At 46.6% G+C, this 15369-nt stretch overlaps 1 protein-coding gene across 1 annotated transcript in view; it reads right to left on the bottom strand.

Moving 5' to 3' along the window:
* The window catches only part of LOC122924007 (ubiquitin carboxyl-terminal hydrolase CYLD-like), a 69086-nt gene extending 56102 nt beyond the window's left edge, over positions 1-12984 (bottom strand). The window contains exons 1-3 of the mRNA XM_044274933.1: positions 12865-12984; positions 8805-9305; positions 7328-7619 (exon numbers count right to left, since the gene is read on the bottom strand). Of these exons, the coding sequence (XP_044130868.1) occupies positions 7328-7619; positions 8805-9257 (745 nt within the window). The 5' untranslated portion in view covers positions 9258-9305; positions 12865-12984. The remainder of the gene's footprint in view (positions 1-7327; positions 7620-8804; positions 9306-12864) is intronic.
* Positions 12985-15369: the final 2385 nt, after the last annotated feature.

Below are 15369 nucleotides of genomic sequence, written 5' to 3'. Positions count from 1 at the left end.
TTTTGTAGGTGGAGTATTATCAACCAAACGGCCCCAGCGGGCGGATTGGGAATCCTCCAGATGTGCTCCCCTGTATGTGTGCAGGTGGAGCAATATCAACCAAACAGCCCAACGGGCGGATTGGGAATCCTGCAGATGTGCTCCCCTGCATTTGTGCAGGTGGAGCATTATCAACCAAACGGCCTCAGCGGGCGGATTGGGAATCTCTCAGATGTGCTCCCCTGTATTTGTGCAGGTGGAGCATTATCAACCAAACGGCCCGTATGGCGGATTGGGAATCCCTCAGATGTGCTCCCCTGGATTTCACCTGTGGTGGCCTATACACCAGACGACCCAGAAGGTGGTCTGGGAATTCTTCATGTGTGCATTCTCAACTAAACAGCCCCGGAGGGCGGAATGGGAAACTGTGAGCAATCCTGCCCTGTCCAGATAGGACATGGGCCCAGCCCCATACCCCACCACCAGGGTGGACATGCCGGCAGGAAGGGGTTAGGGTTAACTTCCTAATCTAAGGTAATTGGCCTGCAGAAAGGGGACACTCAGATAATGCAGTGCCGGCTGCAAACAAACGACTTGCCACAAAGGGTTAACCCAGCTCAGAGGACCAGATGCGGAGCTCAGCGGGGCACCTGGGGGAGGAGCGACAGCTAGTCGGGGAGAATCCGCGCCAAAAGGACGAACCCGCCCCCTCCATAACTGGAATGAAAGTTGCGGCCTAGTAGGCCGCAAAAGCCGGGACATAAAGTTCGGCGCACAGCCGACCGGGCGGTACTGCCGGCCGGTTACCACAGCGGGGCCTGAAGAGCAACCGCCGATGTCTGCCCACTGATTTGGAGGGGGAGTGTCCACTCTCGCTGCGGGAACCCATCCCGTGCCGCTAAAACAACTGCACGGGCTGAATCCCGGTAGGCCCGAAGTGGAGCCGGGGGCTAAATTTTTGGCGCCGGCCAAACGAATAGCCGGCCGGGAGTGGAGTGACCGGAGCGGCGCTCTGTAAGTGCCCTGGCTGAACATCGGCCGCGGGAGCTCACCCCGCAGGCCGTACAACTGGACCAGAATCTGAGGAGAACCCAGGCCCCCCGTATGGACAGAAGCCCAAACCTACATTGGGCCTGAGGTAATGTGGGGCCCTCACCATGAATGGCCCACCTGAGGAAAAAGGTCCTCCATCTTATGATGAGGTGACCGGGGGGGAAGGGAGAAGGGGGAGGGGAAGGGCCGAGGTACTTACCCAATACGGACTACTCACCCCATCTTCATCCTCTTCTCTTCACCCTTTCTCAGAGTACCAGCAGGGTCACCTCTTCAGCCGCTGGCACACGAAGTGGCAGGAGACTGGAATGGCGGAGGGTCTCGCGGGATTCAGGTGACCCCCTTGGCTGGCGGGAAGCAGGGGAGCTGGGCTGCCCTGGTCCACTTTCGTTTCTTGGGGAGGGCGAGCGGTGAGGGATTCCGACACCGGCCTTGCTCCCGGGGTAGACAGAGTGGCTAGGCGACTCTGTTTCCCCAACCTAAAAGAGGAAAAAGATAAAATAATAAAGGTAAGCCGCCCTGCAAAAGCAGGGAGGTCTGCCTCCTACGACACTAAGCTAAAAACTGATATGCTCTCTCCAGGCTGGAGGGGGTATAGCCTGCGGGGGAGGAGTTATCACTTCTTAGCCTAGTGTCGCCTCCTAGTGGCAGCAAGCAGCTATACCCACGGTCTGTGTCCCCCAATGATACTAGCGAGAAAATTTATTTATTTCTTGTAATTGCCATAGTCTGACCCCTATAACTTTTTTACAGTTATGTCTATGGAGATGTGTCAGGGCTCATTTTTTTTGCTGGGCGATCTGTAGTTTTTACTCATACCATTTTGGGTTCTGTATGACTTTTTGATCACTTATTGTGAATTTTTCTCCCCAATTGGATCCCAACTTGCAATCAACATAAATAGAATAATGTAATTTGCTCCATTATGCTATACAGAAATCACTATGTTACAGTTCAGTGCTTCCACCTGCTGACCTGAACTGTAATATACAAGTAATAAGCCTGGAAACCTAGTACAGGCTCAGGCTCATTACTGTAAAGGAATGTGTTCCCCGATCTCTGCCAAAGTTTCATTAAATCCTTTAGATGTTGTAATCAAGGCTCATGAGATCACGGCATCTAAAGAGCGAAAAAAAACGGAAGCTCGCACTTCCGGGCATCTAACCAGCATCCTCTGCGGCCAATGAGGATGCCGGTAATTGATTTAAATACGCTGGGTCTGGCTGAAGAGACATAGGGCATTTAAGCTGCAATTCTTATTTTGGCCAAGAAATTAGCAATTCTGACATTTAAATGGATGTAGAAAATCCATGAATGTTCAGAATGAAAAAATAAATAAAAATAAAAATGGGATTTTGTAGGCTCAAATATGAGCTTCAAAATCATAACAAAAAAGTAAAAAAAACAAAAACTTTAAAATATATATGAAATATTTGTTTAAATCACCCCCATCATTATACAGTTATTATAAATTAAAATCACCCCATCATTATATGGGAAGGTATAATAAAAAAATACATACATAAATAAATAACAAAAAATATAAACATCATGGGTATCACCACGACCGAAGACACCCGTACTAATTAAATATAAAAATACTTTTCCAATATGGCGAATGGCGTAATGGAAAAAAGGGTCAAAATGGCCAATTTGCCTTTTTTTTATTGCTTCTCTTACCCCCCAAAAATGTAATAAATATAAATAAATAAATAAATAAAATAAAATCACACAATGCAAAATGGTATCGGTAAAAACTACAGATTGTCCCGCAAAAAAATAAGTCCCCATACAGCTCAGTAGATATAACTAAAACATTTTTTTATGGGGGTCAGAATATGGTGATTGAAAAATAATTCATTAATTTTTTCACAAGTTTACATTTATTTTTACACTATTTAGACAAAAAACCTGTATGAATGAAGGTCACAGGTCAGATTTGCCACAAATGGAACGCTGTGGGAACAAAACCTGTAAAACTGTGGAGGAACTGTGTTTTTTTTTCCAATTCCACCCCATTTTGAATTTATTTTCTGCTTCCCACTACATTGTATGCCATATTAAATGGTGGCATTAGAAAGTACATGTCCCGCAAAAAAACAAGTGCTCATACAGCTATGTGAATGGAAAAATAAAAAAAGTTATGGTTCAAGGAAGATAGGGAAGAAAAATGGAAACGCAAAAATGAAAAAGCCTTCGGTATCCTAAGGGTTAAAATGAACGTGTCAGGATTCAGTACAGATGCTGTCCATTTATACCACACAATGCATGGAAAATCAGGTTTATATAATTTAAAGGGATTCTGTCACCTCCCCTAAGCCAAAAAACGATTTTAAAGCAGCCATGAAGCACAGCTTACCTGGATTAGGCTGTGCTCTTTTATCTTGAAATCTGTCCAGCAGTTACTGCAAAAAACGACTTTGATTGATATGTAAATGTGTCCTGAAGGTTCCCAGAGGGGCGTTTTTTTCTTCTTAGAGAGCCCAGTACCGCCCCTCTTTCAGTGCCCAGCCCGCCTTCCTTGTACTGTCTAACCGCCGCCCCCAGCCTGCCACAGCCTCCCCTCCCTCTCCTCCCCCTCCCTCACGCCGAACGAAGTCTCGCACAGGCGCAGTACCCACTGAGGGCTGCGCCTGTGCGATCAGCAGGAGACTGAGGGCAGCAGCTTCATCTTCGTCACTGGGCATGCGCCGAGCCCAGTGACGTCCGATGCTCGCTCTTCCCTCAGTCAGTGCGAAAGTTCGTTCGGCGTGAGGGAGGGGGAGGAGAGGCTGTGGCAGGCTGGGGGCGGCGGTTAGACAGTACAAGGAAGGCGGGCTGGGCACTGAAAGAGGGGCGGTACTGGGCTCTCTAAGAAGAAAAAAACGCCCCTCTGGGCACCTTCAGGACACATTTACATATCAATCAAAGTCGTTTTTTGCAGTAACTGCTGGACGGATTTCAAGATAAAAGAGCACAGCCTAATCCAGGTAAGCTGTGCTTCATGGCTGCTTTAAAATCGTTTTTTGGCTTAGGGGAGGTGACAGAATCCCTTTAAGAACAATGCTCTGCCTACTGGCGCTGTACATTTATCCCTCAGCTCCACCTTCCAAGTGCTCTAATGTCACCTTCCCCCATGCAGGCAGGGTCGGCGCCACCAATAAGCAAGGTACGCCACCGCGTAAAAGGCGCACTCTTGCTGGAGGCGCCGGCCCCGCCTCCTAGCTAATTTATTCACTTCACTTGCCTCTGTGTAATCTCGCACAGGCGCACTGGCAGAGGCATCGTCGAGCGAAGTGCGCATGCGCAGTCTTCCAGCGCACCTCGTTCGACGATGCCTCTGCCAGTGCGCCTGTGCAAGATTACACAGAGGCAAGGGAAGTGAATAAATTAGCTAGGAGGCGGCACTGGGCGGGGAGGGGATCTGTGGATGACATGGTATGTAGCTGGAGGGAGAAAACGTGGCCTTACCACAATGAAGGGTACAGTCTGTATAAATAGGTGGGTGACAAAAGGAGGGACGAGTCAAAGGGTGTGGTCAATAGGCGGAGTCAGGGGGGGGGGGGCGGCAAAATTAGCTTTTGCCTAGGGTGGCACCAGTCCTGCATGCAGGTCCTCGGTTTGTCTCCGTGACCACACTGTTAGGCCTCGTGCACACGACTGTATGTATTTTGTGGTCCACAAACTGTGGATATGCAAGATAAGGATGTATGCCGCACCTTTTTGGAGACATGCCTATTCTTGTCCACAAAAAGGACAAGAATAGGACATGTTCTATAACTTGCACTGCCTGTGTACCTGCAATTTCCCAACTCAGCTGAGGCAAATCTCTTTCAGCACTGCCATAGTCTTAGGGCAAAAATAAAAATAAATCCCGGCAGTCATATCTTCTTTTTCAATATATCAGTTTTATTCCATCCAAAGTGAAATGCCCCAACAACCAGGACGCGTTTCGGCGATATGCCTTCCTCAACAGATGGCCCCTAATAGAACAGTCCTATCCTTGTCAGTAATGCGGACAATAAATAATAGGACATGTTATATTTTTTTGCGGAGTGCCCATGTGGACATATACGAAAAAGGAATGAACACTGAGTCATTTTGTTTTTTTGCGGCCCCGTAGAAGTGAACGGTTCCGCATACGGGCCGCACTGAAAAGAGAACACCTCTGCCGATCAGCTGTTTGAGAAGGCAGCGGCGCTGGAAGTAGCACCGCAGCCTTCTCACCGTTTACCGCAGGCCAAGTGACGTCACGACTAGTAGTACTGGCCTGGGTGCAGAACAGAGCTTAGCCCCGCCCAGGCCAGTACTACTAGTCGTGATGTCACTGGGCCTGCGGTAAACAGTGAGAAGGCCGCGGCGCTACTGCCAGCTGATCGGCAGAGGTCCCAGGTGTCGGACCCCCGCCAATCAGATGCTCAGTTTAAACTGTAGAACCCCTTTAAATGTAATGAACTGGAGGGTTGGAAGGAGGATGGTGTGCCTGAGTATGATTGCTAGAGAATATGGGGCAGGCAAGAATGGGGAAATAACTCACTACTTTGAGGGATGGAGGTGGTCAGTCTGAATGTGATTATTGGGGGAAAGGGCAGGTTACCATGGGGAACACGCCTTTTGACTACTTAGCCTGAGATCACTGGGGGGAATAGGGGATGATGGGTAACAGCTTTCTGACTACTTTGGGGTATGGAAGGATGTAGGTCTGAATGTGATTGTTGGGGGGATGGAGAACAATCTTTGTGGCTACTTTAAGAGATAGGGGGGTTGGGTGGTTGCCTGAAAGTCATTGCTGGGGTAGATGGGGGAGTGATGGAAAACAAGCTTTGTGACTACTCTTGGAGTGGGATGAGCATGGTCAGCCTGACTGATTGCTTTGGGGGCTAGGAGGGGTAAGGGCGGGGACAATAGGGAACCAGCTTTGTGACTGTCTTGGGGTGGGGAGGTGATTATTTTTGTTGGGGGTGGTCAAGTTCTGGATATGATTGGCGGGGGTAGGTTTGAATGCTATTATTAGGGATCAGTGAATTTCATATTTTGAAGTTCATGTGTGGGTTCGTGTTGTGGTATTTACTGAATTGCGTTATGAATTCTGTTACCATGGACCATAACGCAATTCCATGATGGAATGCCTTTAGAGTCATTCCGTTATTTATTCTGTCATAATAGAGGTCTATGGGCTGCATAACGGATCTGTCCGGTTTACGTTATGTTGGAGTCCTCTCCTGCATAACGTAAACCGGACGGATCCGTTATACAGGCCATAGACTTCTATTATGAAGGAATGAATAACAGAATAACTCTAAAGGCATTCCGTTATGCATTCTGTCATGGAATTGCGTTATGGACCGTGGTAACGGAATCCATAACGCAATTCAGTAAATGCCACCACACGAACATCAAAATATGAAATTCGCTCATTCCTAGTTATTATTGTGGTCGTGGTTTGGATCTGAATGTGATTACAGTGGGGGAGTTAGCTTGGCCCTGGATGTGTACAGCAGCACTGGGTATATTATACTGGGGGACGTATAGATGCTAGTCACAGCAAGACCTCAGCACACGTCTCATCAGCGGCTTTTGTGGGTGCACGTCCCCTTTTAGACCCCTTCCACCCGAGGTGTCGGTAAATAACTTGTATCAGTAGTTTGGAGACAGCACACCAAGGACAGCATATAGCTTCAATTCAATATGTATTTTACCAGTGGTACAATCTCATAGTAACATTTATTGCTTATTATGAAGTTTCGGGCCCAATTTGGTGCCCTTTATCAAGCTGAGAAGGCCGGTCATAAGACAAGGCATGTCGTGGAATTCTTACGACTGGCTTCTCAGCTTGATAAAGGGCACCAAATTGGGCCCGAAACGTCGTAACAAGCAATAAATGTTACTATGAGATTGTACCACTGGTAAAATACATGTTGAATTGAAGCTATCTGCTGTCCTTGGTGTGCTGTCTCCAAACTACTGATACAAGTGGATGTATAGATGATTATACTGGAAGAAGAGGGCACTGAATGGGACCTATAAAATGCATACAGTAGCAACATCCTTGTACATGGGGGATATTATAGTTATATTCTTGTATATAGGTGCCACAATTATGCATAGGAGTGTTATAATAACTCGCTTAGACCCATCTCCAACGCCCCTGCTTGCCAAGAGAGAGACAGAAAGGAGCAGTCCAGTATTTTAATCTGGTGACCAAAAATTGGATTTCCTCCTAAACTTTTCAGTTTAGGAGCAAATGTCTCCTAGGAATTTAACCTGGAGCCCTGCAATAGTGTAGAAAAGATTAATATACTGGCTTAATGGTTACCATTTTCTTGATCCTTCTCGCTAGTCCTCTGTGGACTTCCCTGCCTCATTCCACGTGGCATGAATACCAATGGTTTGGAGCGTGGCTCTTGACAGTTTCTGCTTCTCAAAACTGATTCTTCATGTCCTCCAAGAGTCTTCTCCTCTACTCTTCCTGATTTTCTTACAGGATATTCATCCCAATCCCTCTCCAACCTGCTTCCTGATACGAAAACCCCACAATTCTCGTCACAATGGAAGAATCTCTGATCACGAAATGATCCGTCTGTGAAGCCTTTCCCCATGGCATGCCCCTGAAATGCAAGACCAGTCAACAAAAAATAAATGGACTTAGGCTCTGTACACACCTGCTTTGTGGGTTCTGTTACAGTTAAAAAGAGTTGTATAATTTGTGAGAGAATTTACAGATGTTTCCAACATACATGTTTTCCAAAGTGTCTATACAATGGGGTGTGGTTTAGCAGAAAGGGGTGTGGTGTAAAGTGAAAATATGCACCAACATTTCAGTGCAAATATTTGGCATAGACTAAGGGTACTTTCACACTTGTGGCAGAGTATTCCGGCAGGCAGTTCGTCGCCTGAACTGCCTGCCGGATCCGGCAATCCGGACGCGAACAGATGGGATTTGTCAGACGGATCCGGTTCAGTCTGACAAATGCATTGAAATACTGGATCGTTCTCTCCAGTGTCATCCGGAAAAACGGATCCAGTATTTTATTTTTTTCACAGATCTAAAGGTCTGCGCATGCGCGGACCGGAAGAACGGATCCGTAAATGCAGCAATTTTAATGCCGGATCCGGCACTAATACGTTTCAATGGAAATTAATGCCAGGATTTTTGGTCGGAGAGAAAACTGCAGCATGCTGCGGTATTTTCTCCAGCCAAAAAACATAAGAGGGACTGAACTGATGCATCCTGAACGGAATGCTCTCCATTCAGAATGCATTAGGATAAAACTGATCAGTTATTTTCCGGTATTGAGTCCCTGTGACGGCACTCAACACCAGAAAAGAAAAACGTTAGTGTGAAAGTAGCCTAGTTAGATCCAAAGGGGAGGATGCGTCTAATTTATGATGGTATGGACTAAGTTAGAAGCCCCTCCATGTGCTTCTGGGTCAATGTGGCCCCACCACAAAAGATAAGACGTGTCCTATTCTTTGCCACATCTTGCGGATCACAGACTCGTTGAAGTCAATGGGTCCTCACTGTGATGTGGTGTGCACACAGTCTGTGTTCCTGTTTTGCGGATCCACGATATGTGGTCTGCAAAACGGACAAGGTCACGTGAATAGAACCTTAGACAGAATTAATTGGCAACAAGCAGACTACACTCGCTCACAAAGCGATCCATCAGGTTCTGCTGAAGCGTCCTCCGTTCACATGTGGAAACATAGCACATACTATATGAGGGAGTGGATGGAGCCTGATTCAGATGTGAACAGAGCCTAACCTGTTTTGTTACTGACTGATAGCTCACCATAAGCTGAACTCCATAAAAGATCTCTTGTTCCTGATTGACAGACCCCTTGTAACGAAGCACGCCCCTCTCTTTGCGTCCACTGGAGGACTTGACTTGGACACGGACATGATCCCCAGTTTTTAGGTGCATTACGTCCCGCAGTCTTTTATAGTCCATATAAAAGGCATATCGCTCTTCTGTATCAGTGACTGCCAGTAATATTCTCCATACCAATGCTCCAATCTCCTTTACAGACTCTGGGTCCACTCCAACTACCTTCTCAGTTTCATGTACTCTGAGCCATAGGATGGGTGAATGGAGCAGAGTACTGTCTGTCCTGGAGAGGTGTGAGGAGGGGGCCGCAGTCAATGTTAGTAGACTCCCTCTCTCCACTTTGTCGTATTTGCCATCTGGATTTTGGAGAACTGATGAGAAGTCACAAACAGCAATATATAAATTTGGAGACGACATTTCACTCCAGTTTCTTCAGTAGGTGAATCAAGAAGAAAAACATGGAACCTGGAAGAGAAGACACCTATCTGATTAATACACCTCACTACCAGCTCCAAACCGGTTACATCTGAGCGAATTTATGGGGAGTCGGGAGGGACAGATGCCCTTATCTGAAAGCTCATTCAGGACCTAAGCCCAGACACATTCCAGCGAATTCAAAGCGAGAAACTCGCTGCGTATGTCAGTGAGCAGTCAAGTCCTGACCTCTGCTCCTCTAATAGGATTGCACAGCATTAGGGCCCATGCCCATGAACCGAAGGGTTCCATGCCCGTGCTTCGGGCAAATAGTGGTTCGCAATGCACGGGCACTGGCCGTGTGCACTCCGTGCTGGGGATATGAACCCACTGAATGTGTCTGTGATCTGTAAAATATGGCAAAAGATAGGACATGTCTTTTCTTCTGCAGCGCGGAGGGACGGACCAGAAAGCCCATGGGAGCGCTTCATACTGTTTCTGCGGGCTTCCGATCCGTGCCTCCGTACAGCAAAAGATAGGACATGTCTTTTCTTCTGCAGCGCGGAGGGACGGACCAGAAAGCCCATGGGAGTGCTTCATACTGTTTCTGCGGGCTTCCGATCCGTGCCTCCGCACAGCAAAAGATAGGACATGTCTTTTCTTCTGCAGCGAGGAGGGACGGACCCGAAAGCCCATGGGAGCTCTTCATACTGTTTCTGCGGGCTTCCGATCCGTGCCTCCGCACAGCAAATGATAGGACATGTCTTTTCTTCTGCAGCGAGGAGGGACGGACCCGAAAGCCCATGGGAGCGCTTCATACTGTTTCTACGGGCTTCCGATCCGTGCCTCCGTACAGCAAATGATAGGACATGTCCTATCTTTGGCCGTATCTTGTGGATCGCAGACCCATTCAAGTCAGAGGGTTCACATCCGCAGCACAGAGTGGACATGGCCGGTGCCCATATGCTCGGGACCTGCCTTTAGCGATCCACAATATGATGATTTATAATGCTGTGTGACCCTGAGAGTCCTGGAATCTATTGTATTATACTGACAGCATTATGTCAGTGTAAATCAGTAGATTTCAGAACCCCAAGACCACCTGTAAACAAATGCAGCTAAATTTCCGTGCGGATTTATGTTAGTTTCTGCAGAATATCTGCATCCGCAATGTCTACAGCGGATTTTGGTGCAGATTTGATGCCATTTCAACAGAGATCTCACCCTCCATTGGAAACGGGTGATAGCCGCAGCTAAAACCCACAAACATAATTAAAGGAGTTGTCCGGGTTCTGAGCTGAACCCGGACATACCCATAATTCCACCCAGGAAGCACCCCTGATGTTAGCATTGGAGCATTTCATGCTAGATCGCGCAGGGCTAGGGCTCTTTTGTTTGCAATAACACACTGCCGGGCGGAGGCTTTAGAGTTGGGCTCACTGATGGGCGTGCTTTAGCGTTGCCCTAGCCGTTTGACGTCGCCGGGCTTCCTGGCAGCCCCATGGAGAGCCCGATACGTCACCGGAACTCCGGAAAATGCCTTTGCCCTGCACGATTTAGCGCAGGGCAAAGGAGAGCGTTGGAGCATGAAGTCAGGGGGGGCTGCCGGGGTGAAAATGGAGGAATGTCTGCAAATAATGAAATCCACTTGGCAAGTAAAGTTCTGCACAGAAAAAAAATCTGCAAGGTGTACATGAGATTTTTAGAATCTCATACACTTTGCTGGTACTGTAATAAGTTTTTTTTTGCACAGGAATCTGCATGGAAAACCCACACATTTCGCAATGGCGAGTGGCGTATAAATCAGTCTTAGGCCTCATGCACACGAACGTATTTTCTTTCCGTGTCCATTGCATTTTTTTGTGGACCGTATGCAGAACCATCATTTCAATGGGTCCACTCAAAAAAATTAATAAAAAATGAACTTACTCTGTGTGCATTCTGTTTCCATATGTCCGTACCTCCGTTCTGCAAAAAAATAGAACGTGTCCTATTATTGTCCGCATTACGGACAAGGATAGGACTTTCTATTAGGGGTTAGCTGTTCCATTCCGCAAAATATGGAATGCAGATGGACGTCATCCGTATTTTTTGCGTATCAGTTTTTTGTGGACCGTAAAAATGAGATTTTAGTGAACTCACCTGTAAAATCTCTTTCTCGCTTAGTTCATTGGGGGACACAGAACCGTGGGTATAGCTGCTGGCTGCCACTAGGAGGCGACACTAGGCTAAAAAGTGTTCGCTCCTCCTCTGTCGGCTATACCCCCAGAACACAAGTAATGCCAGAGGGCCGAACCAATCTGAAAAAAAGAAGAAAAGGAAGCTGCCCTGTAAGCAGGGAGGTCTGCTTCCTACGACACTAAGCTAAAAAAACTGATATGCTCTCTCCAGGCTGGAGGGGGTATAGCCGGCAGAGGAGGAGCTAACACTTTTTAGCCTAGTGTCGCCTCCTAGTGGCAGCAAGCAGCTATACCCACGGTCGCCCAATGAAACGAGTGAGAAATACATACGGTCGTGTGCATGAGCTCTAATGCTGTGCTGTCCTGTAGGAAGGAGCGGTGAACAGAACGGGACCTCTCACTGACACACGCTGCGAGTTTCTCACATTCAACTCACTCCTGTGTCTGGCCTAAGTCTACCCCTGATGCATATGTACACCTTGGGTTAAGCACAGATTTCGAACAGGGCGCCCTTCTATGGGTACGTACTGATTTAGGGCTTATGCACACGACCGTATGTATTTTGCGGTCCGCAAAAAAAATTCCGCAAAGAATACAGATGACGTATTTTGCGGAACGGAACAGTTGACTGCTAATAGAACAGTCCTGTCCTTGTCCGTAATACGGACAATAATAGGACACGTTCTATTTTTGGGCGGAACACAAATACAGACATACAGAAACTGAATAACTTTAATCTTTTTTGTGGACCCATTGAAATGAATGGTTCCGCAAAATAAAAACCGTTTGTGTGCATGAGCCCTTACTCAGAGGCATTTCCTTACAGGGGTCATGAGAAAAATAACAGCATGCTCCAACACATATCTTACTTCTAGGGTCCCACACAGGGGCAAGTGGGCATGATACCAGTGACCTATATAGGTCATCAGCGCTCTATTGCTGGGGCCCCATCCTGTCTCTTTTTGGAGGCCACACACAGGATATGTGATGATAAGCAGACCTTACAGCCTCTGATGGAGTCCATGCAGGGTCAGATACATTGGGCACCCTACATGGCACAAATTATCCTCCCCCTCCGATGATACATGTTCCCACCTGAAGTTATGAGGCAATAAAGCAGCACTCCACCTGCCAGAACCCCTGTGCAGGAGGCAGAGGAGGCTCAGCAAACTACAGATCAGTAGAAAAGCTGAAAGAACGTCCCCTTCTTCACATTAACCCTTTCGCTTTCACCTGCTAGTTTTTCAGCCTGCAGTCCACTGCCTGGTGATAAACACATCTGTAACAGTAAAGTCTTACCTACAACTCCCAGCGTGCTATGACATAGGCAGGGCATGCTGGGCGTTGTAGTGTGTGTAACAAGAGCCGGAGAGGCAGCTCACTAACTAGCTCGTAATGATAAAAGCGGCAGCCATTTCCAGCACCCTCACCTTCATGTACCGTCCGCATCCAGTCACACGCAGGGCTCCGCTTCTGAGGGGATTCTTCAGCCTCCACAAACTTTCTGTCAAGGCTGGGAATTTACAACAAGGAAGTGTGCAAGAAGAGAAAGACAGCACGGACAGCCAATCAGAGACAAGGAAGGGCTGTGAGAACCAATGGAGGAGCAGAAGGGGCGGGGTGGGAAAGTCCCAACTTGTGACAGAACGGGGAAGTATGCGCTTTGGCTGAGGAGCCTGTGTAGATATGTCCTGTGTGTACTGAGCAGTGTGTATATGTCCTGTGTGTACTGAGAAGTGTGTGTATATATCTCCTGTGTGTACTGAGAAGTGTGTATATGTCCTGTGTGTACTGAGAAGTGTGTATATATCTCCTGTGTGTATATATCTCCTGTGTGTATATATCTCCTGTGTGTATATGTCCTGTGTGTACTGAGAAGTGTGTATATGTCCTGTGTGTACTGAGAAGTGTGTATATATGTCCTGTGTGTACTGAGAAGTGTGTATATATGTCCTGTGTGTACTGAGTGAGAAGTGTGTATATGTCCTGTGTGTGCTGAGAAGTGTGTAGATATGTCCTGTGTGTACTGAGGAGCATGTGTATATGTCCTGTGTGTGCTGAGCAGTGTGTATATATCTCCTGTGTGTACTGAGGAGTGAGTATATATCTCCTGTGTGTACTGAGAAGTGTATATATCTCCTGTGTGTACTGAGAAGTGTGTATATGTCCTGTGTGTACTGAGGAGCGTGTGTATATGTCCTGTGTGTACTGAGAAGTGTGTAGATATGTCCTGTGTGTAATGAGAAGTGTGTAGCTGTCCTCTGTGTACTGAGAAGTGTGTAGATATGTCCTGTGTGGACTGAGGAACGTGTGTAGCTGTCCTCTGTGTACTGAGCAGTGTGTAGCTGTCCTGTGTGTACTGAGAAGTGTGTAGATATGTCCTGTGTGTACTGAGAAGTGTGTATATATCTCCTGTGTGTACTGAGAAGTGTGTATATATCTCCTGTGTGTACTGAGAAGTGTGTATATATCTCCTGTGTGTACTGAGAAGTGTGTATATATCTCCTGTGTGTACTGAGAAGTGTGTATATATCTCCTGTGTGTACTGAGAAGTGTGTGTATATATGTCCTCTGTGTACTGAGGAATGTGTATATATCTCATGTGTGTACTGAGGAGCGTGTATAGCTGTCCTGTATGAAATGAGGAGTGTATATAGATGTCCTATGTGAAATGAGGAGTGTGTATAGATGTCCTATGTGTACTGAGGAGTGTGTATAGATGTCCTATGTGAACTGAGGAGCGTGTGTATATATCGCCTGTGTAAAATGAGGAGCGTGTGTAGCTGTCCTCTGTGTACTGAGAAGTGTGTATATATCTCCTGTGTGTACTGAGAAGTGTGTATATATCTCCTGTGTGTACTGAGAAGTGTGTATATATCTCCTGTGTGTACTGAGAAGTGTGTATATATCTCCTGTGTGTACTGAGAAGTGTGTATATATCTCCTGTGTGTACTGAGAAGTGTGTATATATCTCCTGTGTGTACTGAGAAGTGTGTGTATATATGTCCTCTGTGTACTGAGGAATGTGTATATATCTCATGTGTGTACTGAGGAGCGTGTATAGCTGTCCTGTATGAAATGAGGAGTGTATATAGATGTCCTATGTGAAATGAGGAGTGTGTATAGATGTCCTATGTGTACTGAGGAGTGTGTATAGATGTCCTATGTGAACTGAGGAGTGTGTATAGATGTCCTCTGTGTACTGAGGAGTGTGTATATATCTCATGTGTGTACTGAGGAGCGTGTATAGCTGTCCTGTATGAAATGAGGAGTGTATATAGATGTCCTATGTGAACTGAGGAGTGTATATAGATGTCCTATGTGAACTGAGGAGTGTGTATAGATGTCCTATGTGAACTGAGGAGTGTATATATCGCCTGTGTAAAATGAGGAGCGTGTGTAGCTGTCCTCTGTGTACTGAGAAGTGTGTATATATCTCCTGTGTGTACTGAGAAGTGTGTATATATCTCCTGTGTGTACTGAGAAGTGTGTATATATGTCCTGTGTGTACTGAGAAGTGTGTATATATGTCCTGTGTGTACTGAGTGAGAAGTGTGTATATGTCCTGTGTGTGCTGAGAAGTGTGTATATATCTCCTGTGTGTACTGAGAAGTGTGTATATATCTCCTGTGTGTACTGAGAAGTGTGTATATATCTCCTGTGTGTACTGAGAAGTGTGTATATATCTTCTGTGTGTACTGAGAAGTGTGTGTATATATGTCCTCTGTGTACTGAGGAATGTGTATATATCTCATGTGTGTACTGAGGAGCGTGTATAGCTGTCCTGTATGAAATGAGGAGTGTATATAGATGTCCTATGTGAACTGAGGAGTGTGTATAGATGTCCTCTGTGTACTGAGGAGTGTGTATATATCTCATGTGTGTACTGAGGAGCGTGTATAGCTGTCCTGTATGAAATGAGGAGTGTATATAGA

The sequence above is a fragment of the Bufo gargarizans genome, chromosome 1 (assembly GCF_014858855.1).
Source record: "Bufo gargarizans isolate SCDJY-AF-19 chromosome 1, ASM1485885v1, whole genome shotgun sequence".
Classification (NCBI taxonomy): Eukaryota; Metazoa; Chordata; class Amphibia; order Anura; family Bufonidae; genus Bufo; species Bufo gargarizans.
Note: the sequence above shows the minus strand (reverse complement) of the source record. Positions and strands in the feature narration are given on the sequence as shown.